Below are 16,912 nucleotides of genomic sequence, written 5' to 3' on the forward strand. Positions count from 1 at the left end.
GGAAGAACCTGAGGAACCTAATGGACAAATACAAGGTTACAGAGTTTATTACACCATGGACCCCACTCAACATGTCAACAGCTGGATGAAGCACAATGTGGCTGACAGCCATATTACCACTATCGGGAATCTAGTACCCCAGAAAACATACTCTGTGAAGGTTCTTGCTTTTACTTCTGTTGGGGATGGACCACTTTCTAGTGACATCCAAGTCATCACTCAAACAGGAGGTAAGTTAACAATTAACAGAATTTGTGAAAAAAAACCTAAGTGCATGCAGAAATGTTGCAGAGAGATAATTTGAGTTTAAAAAATTGAAAAAAAAAACCAAAAACAAACAACTTGCTCTGAAGGAGAGCCAGTTCATTCAGGCAGCTTTGCAGTTACCCTTTACTCAGTTCCACAGTACAAGTCATTATTGCAGAGTGGAAATTATCCCCTCACCCTTTCATTTCTTTTTTCATCAATCTCAATAAGTTTGACTGAGGTTTAAATGAAATTTAAGTCAGGTCTCAGGGACATATCTTCATCCTGGAGGTGGCCAAATGTTACAGCTTCTATTTGTCAGTGCTCTATGCACCAAAAGTGTTTGTCAAGTAGTTCTTCACAGCTTTATTTGAGGAGTTACCTGTGTTGGTGGGTTTTGTTTAGATGGCATGTGATTCCCTTATGCTACATCACTCTAGTGAATCTTGCTTTTGGAAATTTAAAATTGATGTGTACTGCATGTATATTCAAATAGTTGGTAAGTTCTGGAAGCCCGTGGAAGCATTAAAAAAACAACAGACCTTTGTGTAGGTGCAAGCAAACAGATCTGTACACGTTGGATTTATAAATCAAATCCAGCCTGCCCCTACAAAGTGCACAAGGTCACCATCCTCTTGTTCTGTGTTTTCAGTTACTTTTGTTTCTGTGCAGGAGTTTTAGGTCCATCAATTAGTTTTATTAGCAAAGAACAAGCAAGCATAGTGAAAAACATGGCAGAGAATTTTTATGAAATCAAAAGCAAGAAGCTCTGGTGGAGCTACACTGCAGAAAGTGTTTTATTGTAGCGATAAGAAATAAAAGCTCCCTTTGTCTAGTGGTTTAGAGAAAACTATGAAGTATTACTATAGGTCAGTGATTGCCTAGAAATATTATATAATGCTACTTGAAATTTTTGGTACTGGAAAGTTTCCTGTTGAAGAATTTAGCATCTGTCAGAGTCACAAAGTGTATCTCTAAGGTGTAACTGAAGACAGTTATGTTTCATCCACATTTTACTTCTGCATTTAAACAATATGCATTTAATAGAGAACAGAAATTGAGGTATTGTCCTGGAACCTTTCTCGGTGTTGTGTTACAGAAAGGTCTAGGTGTTACCTTTTGCAGTATCTCAGCTCAGAAGTTACTAAATTAACTTTTTTAGACGTTCTAATGGTACATTAGAATGTGTCTGTGTGCACATGCAAATGTAAATATATAAAAATAGTTTAATTTTGGCAATTGTAACCTTTTTCAGGAACTAGTTTTTATATTGACATCTGACTTCTTTTTGAATCCATGTGCAAAAAGCTTTGAAAGAAGGTTTAGTGAGCCTCATCTGTGCTTTCACTTAAAACTGTAAAACTCTTACTTTAACAAGAGTTTCTCAGTGGCTTCCCCAGAGAAGGATGAAGAAACCGGAATGATGAGTACTGAGGCTTAGCTGGACCAGCCCAAGTTCCATTACTTGCTGAGATCACTTGACAAATGCTTTGTTCATTAAAACCTTTCTAGAGCTTTAATTTTCTAGCCATTAAATGTGCCTGTCTGTTTCTGATTACTGTTGCAATCTGAAGAAATTATGACAACATTAACAGTTCAGGAGGGATTCTCAATACGTGTTTTCAGATTTGTAACAGAAGTCGAGTTGACATTGTTTATTTTTGACTGCATACAGAAGGCACTTTTAAGCACTGATACTTGTGCTTGAAATAGACATTTTAAGTCATAAAAGAGAATAGCTAAGAAAGTCTAGTGCAGTTTTCCAGTTCAGGGTGTGTTTAAAAACTAAGATTCTCCCATTCTTCTATCCAGCAGTTTCTTTTCGGTGAACACTGCAGAATAAAATGACCTCCTTTACCCTTCTACAGATTTCCTGTTATCTAAATCTGAATATGATTGTTTTGGTTGTCAAGCTGAATCTCATCCTAAAAACTACAGTGAATTATAAAGTGCCATTTTAAAACAGTGGAAATGGATTTAATGGAAACATATGTAAAGAGTAAAAATAAGAACGGGATGGTGATTACATTTCAGTTGATTTTTTTTATATTATTTTTCCCTTTTTTGAAACAAATAAGCCTGTCATTGTAAATGTGTAATTTAACCCTTTAGGCTTACTTTGGGGATATTAAGAGTATAAATACAACAAAATCTGATTGACAGCTGTGACTTACAGACTCTGTTAACTTGATTTCCCTCAAAGCTTTCATGCCTTCTGTATATTCTGATCCTTGAAGACAGATTATAAAAAATGAATAAATTGTTTTTAAAAAGCCTGTTCATGAGAATCTTTGCTTTCTTAGTGCAGCAGAATTGTTCTTTTGAAATGGCTGTATGGGTGGCTTCTCACTTGGCAGGTCAGGTGAAACTCTGCTGATTGTGAAAATTAGGTTTCTAATTAAAATATTAACTAGGTGCATGTAGTTTGAGACGAAGAGAAGGAAGTGTTTTTCAGACAACCAAACATTAGAAAAAATAAAAGCTTTATGTTCAGTGTTTCAGTGTTCTGCTTATGCATTTTAAGGAAAAGACATGTCCTGTTGCCTAGTTGTTTTCAGCAGTGTTTACTGTAAAGAGACAACATTTTAAGAAATTAAATAATCAGAAAACAGCTGTAGAGCTGAGCCTTTTGAATAATGCATTCTAAAAGCTACACCTAAGGAAGTCCTTATTCTGCAGTTTTCAGTCAAAGGATTTGATTCTGCTGAGGATGGAGTCAGGACCAGTATATGATTTAGGTGAATTGACTTACACCAAGTTTTAGAATAAAGAAATATCAGTATACGTGTTAGTGTGATACTTCTTTTCCTTTTTCTTTTTTTGTTGAAAAACAAAAACTGTGTTGGTTTGTCTCCATTTAGCTGCTCAGGACACGCTTCTTAGGTATCTTCTCATATTTCCTTTTTTTGCTTAAACTGGTTAAAAGTATGCATACTCTGAGCAGCATCCTTTACCTTGTGTGTACCAGGAAAGTTCTTGAGCTTTAAACTGAAGGTCTGAGCTTTGTTTGATTTGGTTTGGTTTGGTTTAGTTTGGTTTGGTTAGGTTAGGTTTTTGATGTGCAAAGAGAGGATAGCTACTGAAGGCATTCAGAGAATCCTCGTTTTATTCTGAGCTTAGGTAGAAAGAGGGGAGAATGAGAGATATACAAGGTCTTTTGGGTGATGTATTATTGGAGAAAGAGAGAGGAAAAATATTCTGATGCTACTTTAAGCAAGAACTTACAATATAAAACCTATAGTTACTTTTAAACCAAGGATTGGCAGTGGTTTGAAGACTAAGGTTTATTACAGTTCTAGAAAGCTAATCTTTTTTAACATAGAGAAAAGGACAGTAATGAGAAGGTCAAGTATCTGACTTGGAGGTCACATAAGTGAAGCCTTAGCTTAAAGGAAATGAGTTAATGGTCCTGGAGTTCTTATTGTAAAAGATTAGAAATTCAGAGGAAGGGAGTCTGTAGCAAGGGGATACAGTTCTGCTTTGTAGCAAGCTAGCTATTTTGCAGGCATTTCAGATTCTTTCAGGAACACATGAACAGGGAAACCTCATGTCTGAAACTCCACAGTACTAGTCTCCTAGTGAAGCATTTAATGGAAATGGACTTTGACAAGGGAAGCGCTGAAAGCAAGTAGCTGGAAACTCAGGTGTAGTGCAAGGAAGCAGATGGTAGAACGATTTGGAGCTGAGGTGGGCTGCAGAATAGTTTTTAAGTGACAATATTTCCTTAAGTAACGTTCCTGGTCAGGTAGAAAAGAATATTTCAGCTTTTGAATAACACCCCTGCTCTCAAAGCACAGTTAACTTCTGTTAAGTTTCCCAGTCTCTATGTTTACTTCATTTAAATGCTAACATGATAAGACACATAATGAGGATATTACCCTCACTGAGTGATATTTTTTTAAGCCTTTAATCTCCCCAGTTCTTTCCTTGTTAGAATACAAAATAGGGTATGGTTATGGGATTTTTTTTTTTTAATCTGACTTTTTTTCTAGTCCAGGTGTTTGCAAATATGTGGATGAGTTGAATGCTGGAAAAGTCCACACATTACATTTGGCACTGAACTTAAATATGAAAGAATCCAGCCTGAAATAATGTTAAGACTATTCCATTGCAATATTGTAGACTGTGGGCAGAACAACTTTGTCAAGACTACGCGGACTCTGTCTTTAAGTTTTTTTCTTTTACTTTGTGGGCTCCCTCAATATCAGCTACACATATTAAGAAAGCGATTTATGAATTTCTGGTTGTTGTTTTGGTTTGGTTTTTTTTCACAAAATGTGCTATGCTTTTTGGACTTTAAAATTTGTTGTTAATTATTTTGAATACTGTGGTTCTGTGTTTGATCCAGCAGAAATGAAAACCTCAGCTATCTTTAGAATCATTTGAAGAGGTTATTTCTGTTGTAGCTGAAAGAGGGAGAACAGCATGCTCATATAGTTAGTACATTACACATTTTATTTTGTAATCATTTTCCATGAGAATTTGGTGTCACAAAAAGTACAAGTATTGTTTTGCAAAACAAAAAACCCAAAACTCTGGAGCACATTAACTCTTGAATTGTAATAGCTTCTCTGTAGAGCTTCACGCTTCTTCCAGAGCAAGCAGAAGCATGAACTCTTGGTCCCTTTCAGTTCCCAACTGATTGTAAATTCTCTTAATCAATCTATTTTCCTTTGCAAAAGTCATTCCTAGTTAACTGATTGAGTTTGCTTTAGGTAGGGATTTCACCCTAGCAATGTCATGGGACCCCTTCTGACCTGGAGACTTTCCTCTCTTTCCAGCATCACTTGCAAACCCAGCACAGCCCTGGAGTGTTTTTCTGGTTACTGCAGCCAGCTGAGGAGCTGTGTGGGAAACTACAGTGCCTTTACAGTTTGAGACCCCATTTTATTATTCTGTTCTGGCATTTGAGTCAGAGATGGACATAGAACCACATACGTAGGACAAGGTCCAGCAATCTGTGTTTTGTTTTGGTTATGCAGCAATGAACATGGACTAGGCCAGCAAAGGTGTTGAACTCGGTATGAAGTTTTGAAAAGACTAATTTGGGACTTTGTTCTTTGTTTTGTCACTGCTCTGCAGTGTTACATCATTTGTACTACATAAGTTATGTCAGGTTTACAAGCAAGAAATTTGGTGCACAGGGAAGTTACGGATGTTAATGTATGTTTGTAAAGCACATTGACCTCAAAGCAGAATAGACAATATAGAGAGAATGCTCATGCAGAAAGATCCTGTTCAGTGAGCTGACTAGGTACAGCACTAACAGGGAAAGTGAGATTTGATCTGTGTAATTAAAAACTCTTCAGTAAGAGTATAAAGTCCATATACATAGATTTTCCAGTTTCCCTGGGTATTTTCCATCTCTGAAGGAGACCATTACCTTCTGTCAGTTGCTCCCACTTGGCTTAGTTCCCATGTGCCACTGAAGAATTTTTTTAACAGATGTGTGTTCCAGGCATAAATCCTAAATTGTTTAAAAGTTATTGTCCACTTTCTTTATCTGATACTTTTCCTTTGGCTTAAGCCTTGCATTCCCTACCAGAGTTTATCAGCAATACAGTTTGTTTAGTTGCTGTTATTTTGGTTTTGTTTTCTTTCTTCTCCATCTTCTTTTATCTGTTTGAAGCGATGCAGATTTCCCTGTCACCTCTTTCTTCTATCAGTTTTTTCAGCTTCAGAGTTGCCTAACCGTGGTTGAAAAATGTGAAGAGAGACTAGACTTTGCAGCAAGATATTATTTTGGCAAACAGCATTTGAGGAAGTCCAACTAGCCATCGGATTGTCTTATAAAATGATAAATTGCAGACCTAAAACCCTAAAGGGTGGGTTTTTTTCTTGAACAGAATGCTGGGAGGATGAGGGTCTTAAAACATGTAGAGAGACAGGAGATACCTTTTGTTCTCCATCTGCAGCCATATTTATCATAACGAGTGACACCAGCCCTCGTATGGGTCACTTGACTAGTCGTCCACCATGTATCCTATGTTAAGCACAGATGACAGCATCACAGGACAATTCAGTTGGCAGGGTGGTCTTCTGAGGGAGGTCTCCAGCCCTGGGCCCTTCCCAGAGCAAGCTCAGCTGTGGGGTCAGACCAGGGTGCTCAGGGCTTCACCCAACTGAGGCATAAACTTCCCTGCAGCCCGACCTCCCTGGGCCATGGCTCCATCACTGGACTGTCCTCAGGAAAAGGATTCTCCTTACCTCCAGCCTGAACGTCTCACATTTCAACTTGTACCACTGCCTCTTGCCCTGCTGCCACACATTGCAGTGAAGGGCCCAACTGCATCTCCTCCATCTCTCCGATTAGCATCAGGAATGTTGTTGGGTGCCCCAAAAGCCATCCCTTCTCCTGGCTGAACCAGCCCCAGTCCTGGAGCCTCATTGCAGGGCAAGTCCCCAGCCCAGAGCAGTCTTGCTGAGGCCCAAAAACAGATGCAGTACCCAGATGTGGTCTGATGGGCACTGAGCAGAGGGGAAAGTCCCTGCCCTCCCCTAGCTCTTGTGGTCATTGCCTCCTCACACCACCCCAGGCCTTGCTGGTCATGTTGCTGCCTGGCCACAGGGCTGTCCCCAGCTCAGCTCGAAGCCTGCTAGGTGCCAGGGCTCAGGGCCATCCCCCACAGCTGCTCCCTGGCCCCATCAGCCCCAGCCTGTGTCCCTGAAGGGCTCTGCCTTCCTGGGACAGGGCTTGCTATACCTCATGGGGAGCCATCAGCCTGTTCCTCCCCCCTCTCCAGTTCCCTCTTAACAGCAGCCTGGCCCTTGAGTGTGTCAGCTGGTCCCCCCCAGCTTGATGTCATCTGCAAACCTGGAACACATGCCCTCCATCACCTCCTCCAGGTCACGGATAGAGATGTCAAACACAAGATGAATAGCATGGTACAAATAACATAAGCTGATGTTTGACCTTCCATGACCAAGCAAAGCTGATTTCGTAGCTCCAACTGTGCTGTTCAGTTACTTTGCCAAAATATTTTTGCCTGTCCTTTGATACACATTGAAGCAAAACATTTCTTCCACAAGTCAGTTTTACCAGTTTTTATCTTTTTGTCAGATGAAGCAAACAAAATGCCTACAGCCAAATATCCACCTGAGTTTCATGAGATGCATTTGGAACAACCTGTAGCAAAACAAACATTTCCAAATAGCTGCCTAGAGTCCGAATTCATTGTTAAGTTTTGGCAAGTCTGCAGTCAGGCATCACATCTACTTTAAGCTGTGTTCAACAGGAGGCCAATCTGCAGCTGTTGTCTGATTCTTCCTCAGGAGTGTTTTGAAGCAGCTAACCTAAAAAGTTGTAAAGTTCACCTAGTAAATGAATTTATACAACTATGCTATAGATTTGCCAAGTTAAAGTTTGATCTAGTGGTGTTTCAAAATCTGTTTCAAAGTTAGGAATTATCCTGTTACCCCCACTGTCTCCCTCTTAATTTCAAATATGTTCAATTTTAAAAGGATAAAATTAGAAGTATTTCTGTCAAAAATACTTCATTGATATTTTCTGGAATTGCTCACAAGAAAAAAAAAGTGAAAGGTAGGGACTTGCAACCTCCACACAGGAGCTTGAATATACACCTTGTTGACAGGTTACCTGTCTATTTATCTAAAGTTAGATATCAAACCTGCACCAGCATACATAAGAGCAGTGTTATCCTCAGAGTGACATTAAGTAGAAGTCTTGGGGAGATAAAAATTATGATTATAAAAGTTTTGAAGTCTTTTACTTTACAAAAGAAATGTACTTGTAATGCTATAATAAAATTGTACCCAAAAAATGATTTTGAAATTATCATTATCACCTGTGACAGTATGTGCTGAGAAGTGTGTCTCACCTTTTTATCTTAAAAATAAGAGCATGCAATTATTTTTTTTTTTTAAAATCTAGAAATGCTGTAAAAGACTATTTCATGCCTTATCAACAACACTATTAACTGAAAGTAATGTTTTAGAACTTGGGTGCCCATGTGATTTTATATATTTCACTAACAGGGTTATATTTTGCCATCTTTTCCCAGTCAGCCTTATTATTTTCCATAGATTTGCAGAAATAAATGATGGTAACATTTAGTCTGGATAATTTCTGTGATCATTGCACAAGATGTAACAACAGATAATGTTCTTGACTACTGGAATCAAAACGGCATTTTTAGTTATTGCAATTAGGAAGTATTAGTACAAAGTCAGCTATATTGGTAAAAATAACAGTCATTAAAAGAGTAGAAATATGTCACTTAATAAGAACATTACTGAAGATCTCTTCAGTAGGTTATAACTTCAGGTTACAAAAACATTCAAAATTTAAGTGTCTTCTTAAAGAGCAGGGTGTGTTTAGTATCTTAGTTATTGATGAGCTAAGCAAACCATTTTCTGATTTGGAAGTCTGTGTAATGGTTTTAGCTCTTTCTTGCTGACTGTTCCAGCCAGCCTTATGTGATACTAGCATTTCCCCATATACACGCACATATATACACATTTGCCATTTTCACATAGGTTATTAGGTTGCTGGTTTTCATTACCAGGCTTCTGTTCAATTGCATTGCAATTCTGTGTCCATTATTTACATTACAAAGCATTTCTTTGAAATCCTTGATAATTTGTAATGTGTTAACTAAATATATTATTATTCTTTATCTGAGCTCAGATTAATTTATTTCATTGTACAGTTAATCAATTTGTTTAAGTTCAGTAAGTTCAATAAAAGTAGTATTGTGTGAAATGTTCAGAGATAACAGCTTAAAAGATTTGAAAGATAAGTGTTGAATTAGCCAAATAAAACATTGGCAACACTGCTCAACTTTTTCTTTAGTGCCTGGTCAGCCATTGAACTTCAAAGCAGATCCTGAGTCTGAAACAAGCATATTACTTTCCTGGACACCTCCACGCTCTGATACCATTTCCAGCTATGAACTGGTTTACAAAGAAGGGGAACATGGGGAGGAGGTAAGTGAAGAGACATCTTCTTTAATGAGTCAGACATAAAATGCTGCAATCGTTTGGAATGGATGGATTAGTAACTTTAGCACAGATGCCTTGGTCTTTGAGCCCTTAACAGCCTTTGTTGTTAAACGCACTGGTCAGCCTAATGGTGTAAACAGGAGAAGGTGCTATTGATAGCTACCACCAGTCAGTGGAACTTTGTTGTTGTTTGTGAGGAGTCATCCACAGAAGCTGCATCCAGTTTCAGACATTGATTATGCCTCTCCAAGCCTGTTCCTCTACAAAGGCTTGGAAGCAGCGTGTTTTGGGGCATGTTATGAACTAATTAAGATTTTTTGCACTTGGAATTTGAAGTCTATTTTCAGCCTTAGCGAATTTTTCTTCCTCTTTGCCACCACGTAGGAGAGTTTTTAAGCTTCTCTAATCATTCTATAATGTTTGAAAAGAAAATATGTTTCATTTCCTAGAGATAAAAACCTGCCATGGACTTTTTCTGTACCATTATTTCTTGAAGAATTTTCTGTTTGAGGGCCTCTGTAGTGCCAGTACCACAGACTTTAGAATCTACTGTCCTTCTGATACGGAAACCATGTGATGTTGCCAGGTGTCCCAGACAAAAGAAATAAGCCAGGAGTCTCAGAAGGCAGCAGGAGATTATCAGCCTCATTGATTTCTCCTGCATCATGAACTCATTGCTGATGCTTCAACTGAGCTTATGTTTATGGAGGCTTTACACATATACTGTGAACGCATAAACTTACTTTGTGGAAGGGGGCCAGACCTGTATTTCACCTCCAAATAGGATGCAGGCTTCTGCTTAATAAGTTACCCTTTGGAATAACTTCCTCCCTAAATAGTTTGAACATGAATTTAACTGTGAGGTTAAACCCAAGATTACTCACATTAAAAAATCCTGTCATTCACTGTCATAAAGGGTAACTATAGGTTACTGTTATACTCTGAAAATGCTTTTATACTTTGTACACAGCAATTACTTCCTCAAACAGTCAAGCAATATTTCTGGCTCTTAAGTTTTACCCAGTGAGCTTCCTTAATGTGTGTTTGTCAAATGTAATGTATTCATTTTCTGGTTTGGTTTAGTTTGGTTTTATTTTGATTTATTTTCCTGAATTTAATTTTTTCTTAATAATATTATCATCAAAGTATAAAAGTATTTCTTCTATAGGCAACATACTGAATTCAGTGTCTCTGAATATTAACCAAGACATTGTTTTATTACCTACCTTTAGCAACGGGTTTCCACAGAACCTACTACATCTTATCGCCTGCAAGGCTTAAGGCCAAACAGCTTGTACTTATTCCGTCTAGCTGCACGTTCTCCACAGGGCCTGGGTGCTTCAACAGCAGAAATCTCGGCAAGAACCATGCAGTCAAGTAGGTGTCTTTCCTTGCTAACTTTTTTCCCTTGTTTTGTACTTTTCAAAGGGATTAATTTCGGTAGCCCGGACAGACAGCAGCAAAGGAAAAGGCAAAATGTCATGAAACTCATCACATTTGTCTTCTAATGAGATGCAAAAATGTGTCAGGGATTTATGTATACATCTTTAAATATTTAAATTAAGACTTAATTAAAAGAATCAGATATTTAAGGATGATGTCCAGGAGTGCTACCTTTGCCTGATAAGTTATGCTTTCCTGACAGTTTGCATTACACATCATTTTAAAACTTAGTGAAGTTCTATTTCTATTTGTTTTAAATTAAATGCCTTCTCTTAAAGTAAGATTATTCAAAACAGAAAATTCAGATTCTCAGTTGACATGGGGCCTTTCAATTTGCAGTCATGACAGATGTGATTACACCATCATTTCTTGTTAGTGTTACATATTAATAGTAATTAGTGTAACTGGAAATACTTTGCTGCAGACCTGGAAACCACAGCTAAATGTGCTTCTGAAGCATTTCTAAGGCATTTAGAATAAACATAAAAAAACAATCATTTAACACAAGACTAGGTTTAGAGATAATGGCAAGGCAGCTTTTAATTTTAATAATCCAGAATCAATAATGTGGTGAATAAAAAAGGTATTTATTTATCCTGGGAGCCATTTCAGCTATTTGGGATGCTCATTCGCTCATACTGGGTGAAGATTGCTTAGACTGTGCATACAGAATAAATATCTAGGGGCCAAGGCTGCATGTTCCATATATAAGCACATTGCCAGTTTCTTTTTATTCTTGATATAAGAGTATGCTATGCTTTTTTCAGCCTTATGTCTTAAGATAGTAGGAAAATCCAGTTGACTTCAGTAGGCAGACCCAGGTTATTTGCAGAAAAGATTGCAAAATCTTGTTTTGCAAGAATGGTGTATTTTAAGAAAAAAGTATATGCGTTAATAAAACAGGTTACACAAGTAGCCTACAGATTATCCTCACATAAATGAAATATTTTGCACTTTCAGAGTATAACGGATTAAAAATTAATAACCTTATATGAGTTTATTAGCAAAATTCACTAGAATATGCTGTTGCCTTTCATTTTGGTTTCAGAAAAAGATACTACAGGTATTTATTTCTTTACATATAAGATCTTTAAGGGACATTTTACTTATATTTTACTTCCTGTACAAGTCAGTGGTAAAAAGGGAGCAACATGTTTTTTAACACTTAATTACTGAATTAGCCTAAGAAAAAAACCCAAATGTGGTAATTCTCATCTGTCCCCCCATCAACCTCCTCTAGTTAGTTGAAATGCTGATATATTCCCTCCTGTTTTCCCTTCAGAAGAGCAGTGTACCATACTGAGTAAAAAGCCATTGATCCCTGTAGAAGAGCTGTAGGGAACCAAAAGTTACATGTGTAAATGCAATAGGTCACAGCAGGGTCCTAGGCCTTCTCTGTTGCTTTAATTTTGTTTGATGTTACTAGTATAAGTAACAGAAAACTATTTGTTTCTTTTTTGCCTTAACAAATGACAATAAAGTAATAGACCAAACAAACAAAGAAACCAAAACAAAAATCTAACGACCCCAAAACAAAACAAAAAGAAAAGGTGCTTTAAAGGTCTTGCACCCCAAATTTTTAATTTTCCTTGAAAAGAAGGCAGAAATAGGAAAGGAGTCTACATAAACTACTTCTGCCAGTGAACTTGAACTATGGCTCCTTTTTTGGTGTTCTGAATGATCTCAGTAAGCATACACTTTGCTATGTCAAAGTCCATTTAAACACATAAATGCATACATAAATTTCAGTACTTGAATTGCCTCACTGAAAGCAATGGAGTGCCATACATTCTAAAGGTCTGGAGACCAGAAAAGATAAATATGCTAAGAGACTCCTTCGAGTACAGTAAAGGTGAGCATATTTGCTCTGGAAGATTGGTGCTGGTGACAAGAGACAGAACAAAGTCAGAATCTGTCATTGTTCTGATGTGCTGAGCTTGTGAACTCTGTAAAATTAATATCTGCTTTCTTGACACATTGTTTGGGGGTAGATTTTTTTTTTTTTTTCCTATAGAGGTTACCTACATTACTGGTAGGATTTAATTCTTTGCTAGCAAAGGTGTCTCCAAGAGGAGTTAAAAAAATAAAACTGACAGCTGATCTAGGGTAAGTACAAGTTACAGTCAGAATCAACAAGCCTGTCACTTTTTCCTGGTAGGTAAATCTTTGACTAAGACTTTCTTTCTCTTCTATTGATTGCATGCTCCTAGTATGTTGGCTGTATGTTTCAGTAAATGCTTTCCACTTAAACATAATTTGCAATTGACTTATGCCAGGCAGACTCAGTTATAAAACAAACAAACAAACAAAAAAAACCCTGAAAAAATAATTGTTTATGAGAGTGGGGAGGCTACAAAAATGGCAATTTATGAGCAATTTCTAGCAATTATTGCAAGTTTTTAGAACTTCTGTAAAAAGAGAATTTTTCTAAAAGAAAGTAAACTCACTTGAAGGGGATATGTCCAAATTTATAAGTAAATATATGCCACATGTCATTTAAAATATTATAGCTTGCACTAATTGCAATGATTGTAAAGATAGATCAGTAGTCATAGAACTGTCACGTTTTTGTTTTATTTCAAGAAGAATTTTAATTACAGGTAGGTAATATAATTTTGAGGTTTCACTTTCATGTATCTCCCCTACATCCTTTTTCACCATTTAGTTGGTCTATTCATTTTCAGTTACCTCATGTTAATAAGCCAAGGTGCATATGATTATCTGATGTTTTGCTTTTTTAAGTTTTTACTTTTTTTGGTTTATTTTTTTATCTTCATTTGGTTGTCTTTTATTTATTTTTATTTTTTCTTTTGTTCATTTTTTTTCAATCACTCCTATCCTTTCACTCAAATCCTCCTTTAACCCACTACTGAAATTAGAGCCATCAGCTCCTCCTCAAGACATTAGTTGCACAAGCCCCAGCTCCACTAGCATTTTGGTAAGTTGGAAACCTCCACCTGTGGAAAAACAGAACGGCATTATCACTGAATACTCCATCAAGTACATTGGGATTGATGGAGAAGATGGCAAGCCCCATGAAATTTTGGGAATTTCCTCGGACAGTACCCAATACCTTTTGGAACAGCTGGAAAAATGGACAGAGTACCGGATCTCTGTGACTGCCCACACTGATGTTGGACCTGGCCCAGAGAGCTTAGCAGTATTGATTCGGACAGATGAAGATGGTATGTTGCCTCCACTACATCAGTTTGCACCTCTATGACTCTCTGTCGATCTGCTATCTTTTGTATAACCTAACAGTATTTTTGTCTGCTCCTATTTTTTCCCAAATCATGGTTTTGCTTTTGAGTTTTTAAATCAAAGACTTGCCTTTCTACACTATTTTTGTATTTGGTTTTTTTTTTTTTTTTTTAACAGAAAGTACCTTTTTGTGAGTAACATGAATCTGCTGCCACTTCGAGCCCATACATATTCTTCTTGCTCCTCCTTTGACACAAAAATAACTCTTGGGGGAAAACCTTCCTGCCTTTTCCTTGATTTTACAGTCATTTTTATTTTTAAACACTTATGTCTATGAAAGTTTTTTTCAGGTTTTGTTGGGGTTTTTTTTGTTGTTTTTTTTTTAACTGCTTTCTTGTTCCATGTTGTGCTTTTTGATTTGGGTTTTTTTTGGGTTGGTTTATTTTTTGGTTTTTTGAGTTTTGTTTTTGATCTTGGAAAACTGATGCTCCTCACATTTTCTTTTCTTCCATGCTTGAAAGTGATAGAAGACAGCCGTATTATCAGCCTCCTTTTTACACTACTAACCCCCCCCCCCAAAAAAAAAAAAAAACAAACACAAAACCAAAGCATTTAGCAAACAAAAATAAAGGAAACTTTTTTGAAATCTTTTGTAGTTTTATTGTTATAGTAGTAGTATTTCAATGATTCAAATATCTCTTTGTATTATAATGCTTTGACTGTCAAAGCATCTTCCTTGGCTTTTGTACATTTTTACATGTTTTTCTATTTCTCTAATACTCCTTTTTCTTCCATTTTTTTGCATCAGTCATGTTTTTTGATCTTTTCACTGAAAGGTAGAGCAGATTGGTTGAGCATTTTCATTTGTTGAACAATTTGTGTTCTACAAAGAAAACGTAATGAGTCTGCTCTTAAAAAAAAAAAAAAAAAAAAAAAAAAGAGAGAGAGAAAGCAAAAGACATAGGTGGGACAAGTGCCTGTAATTCTCTTCTGTCCAATGATGTTGTTCCAGTTCCTAGTGGTCCTCCTCGCAAAGTCGAGGTAGAGGCTGTCAACTCTACTGCTGTTAAAGTATCATGGCGCTCGCCTGTACCCAATAAGCAGCATGGTCAAATCCGAGGATACCAGGTCCACTACGTGAGGATGGAAAATGGAGAGCCAAAGGGTCAGCCCATGCTGAAGGACATCATGCTGGCTGATGCACAGGTAATTAGGGCATTTTATGTTATATTTATGTACATAAAATATGTAAAAATATTTAGCCTACAAGAGCTATCCAGAAACATGGGGTTTTTTTTATTCTTTCTCTATTTCAGCCTACCAGCTCATATTTTTAATCTCTATTTTGACAACAGTTTTTTCAAAATACTTAAATTTAGAAGTTCTTGGGCCAAACCTAGACACCATTTTCTATATAGGCATGCAACTAAATGCTAAGCTGTGTCATTCTGCTGGCTCCCTTAAACGTGGAGACTTCACTATACCTATGCTCTGAAATTTTAAAGCATCAGGAAGATCTGAGCTAGGTCACAGTCAATGTAGAAAACTGTGGATCAGCACTGCCCACCCGGTATTTCTTTGTTTCAGTGGGAAGCCTAGAATCATTAGAAGCCTGTGTTAGCCCATTATTACAGTGTTTCTCTCATTAGCGTGTATCCACCTCACTAAACATTTCACAGGAAATTAATTTATTAGTTCAACTATAGAAATCACCGAGGTATTTATATCTGTCCTTATTCATATCAATAACTCAATATAATGAAGAGCTTACTTTAAATAGGCATGGGGTTACTTCTTTTGCAAAATTTCCCATCTGTTTTATAAATTATGAGACATGATGTAAACAAAAGCCTGATCGCATCAAGTTTAAAAAGCTTCTAAAAATAGGATGTTACTGATTGGTATACACTAGTGCTTTGTAAAACTGAAGATTCCCAAAGATCCTGGTACTAGAGGAATCATCCTACACTGAAACTATTATCACATAAATACTTGAAATGACAAGAAATAATCAATCTAGTATAATGTAAAGAGTTATATTTGCCTGAAGCATTTTATGGGAATAAATAAATGGGTTTTTTGGCTTCTTTTGTTTCTTCTTCCAGTCTTAGTTCTAAGTTTCAGCTCTGCAGATACCTTTTTTGAGAACAGGTCTCCCACACCTGCATTTGTCTCTGTTCCTGGAGATCTTTGTTGCAGTTCCACCTGCCAGTCTTTCTGTCTATCTGTGTACATACTTAGCTATTTTGCAGCACATGGTGTTCATACAGCTTAAATTCAGTGAAGAGAAAAATGGGAACAAGTGGAGAGGTGGGAAGGGAAAGGGAAAAGGGAGAAGAGACGGGAAAGGAGATGCCACTGTCCTTTGATTCTCCCCTTCCTTGCACAGATTGGCACTTTCAACCTCTAAAGGTGGGAAACAGGAGACTAGATGAGATGTTGGAGCCCAAATATCATAAAGGCAAAAGTTCTATTTCTTTTTTTTTTTTTTTTTTTTTTTTTTTTTTCCCAAATTTAGCTTTGACCTGCCTGTTTGCTGTTGGTTCAGTCTGCTTAATCACCTCCTTTCTCCTGTGCCACTCCTACCTGCCTATCATACTTCTGGGATACATATGAACAGGGCCTGTGCAGATAGGAAGACCTTGACAGTAAAAGATCAGTGTGGTTTGGTTTCAAGACTAAATAATCCTGCTATTAATTTAAGTAAGGTATTGAATTCATTGAGGAAACTCAAGCATATAGCCTAGTATCATGATTAAATAAACCAAGTAAACTTTATTTCTGCCTTGATAGCTTTTACTAATACAATTTAAATAAAAAAAAAAAACCAAACTACATGGTACAAGAGGATTCATTATGTCTTTCATCTTTCAAGGAAAGAGAAGCGCTGTTTTTTAGGGAGAGCAGAAATGGAATTAAAAATGCCTGGCCTGATTTCATTAACTAGATGCTACATGATTCTATATGATTAATTCAAATTGTATATGAATTTTCCAGATATCTTTCATATTTATTTTACTATTAAGAGAAAACAAATACCTCAACCAGGCTACAAATCTCT

At 36.9% G+C, this 16,912-nt stretch overlaps 1 protein-coding gene across 10 annotated transcripts in view; it reads left to right on the forward strand.

The window, feature by feature from the left end:
• Positions 1 to 16,912, forward strand: part of PTPRD (protein tyrosine phosphatase receptor type D) — a 380,554-nt gene that overhangs the window by 246,344 nt on the left and 117,298 nt on the right. For all 10 annotated transcript variants that reach the window (XM_027792790.2, XM_055791311.1, XM_055791313.1 and 7 more), the window contains 5 exons: positions 1 to 230; positions 9,059 to 9,192; positions 10,440 to 10,584; positions 13,530 to 13,835; positions 14,864 to 15,057. The exon at positions 1 to 230 is cut by the window's left edge and continues 352 nt beyond it. In XM_027792790.2, the coding sequence (XP_027648591.1) occupies positions 1 to 230; positions 9,059 to 9,192; positions 10,440 to 10,584; positions 13,530 to 13,835; positions 14,864 to 15,057 (1,009 nt within the window). The remainder of the gene's footprint in view (positions 231 to 9,058; positions 9,193 to 10,439; positions 10,585 to 13,529; positions 13,836 to 14,863; positions 15,058 to 16,912) is intronic.

Source organism: Falco peregrinus, chromosome Z, assembly GCF_023634155.1.
Source record: "Falco peregrinus isolate bFalPer1 chromosome Z, bFalPer1.pri, whole genome shotgun sequence".
NCBI lineage: Eukaryota > Metazoa > Chordata > Aves > Falconiformes > Falconidae > Falco > Falco peregrinus.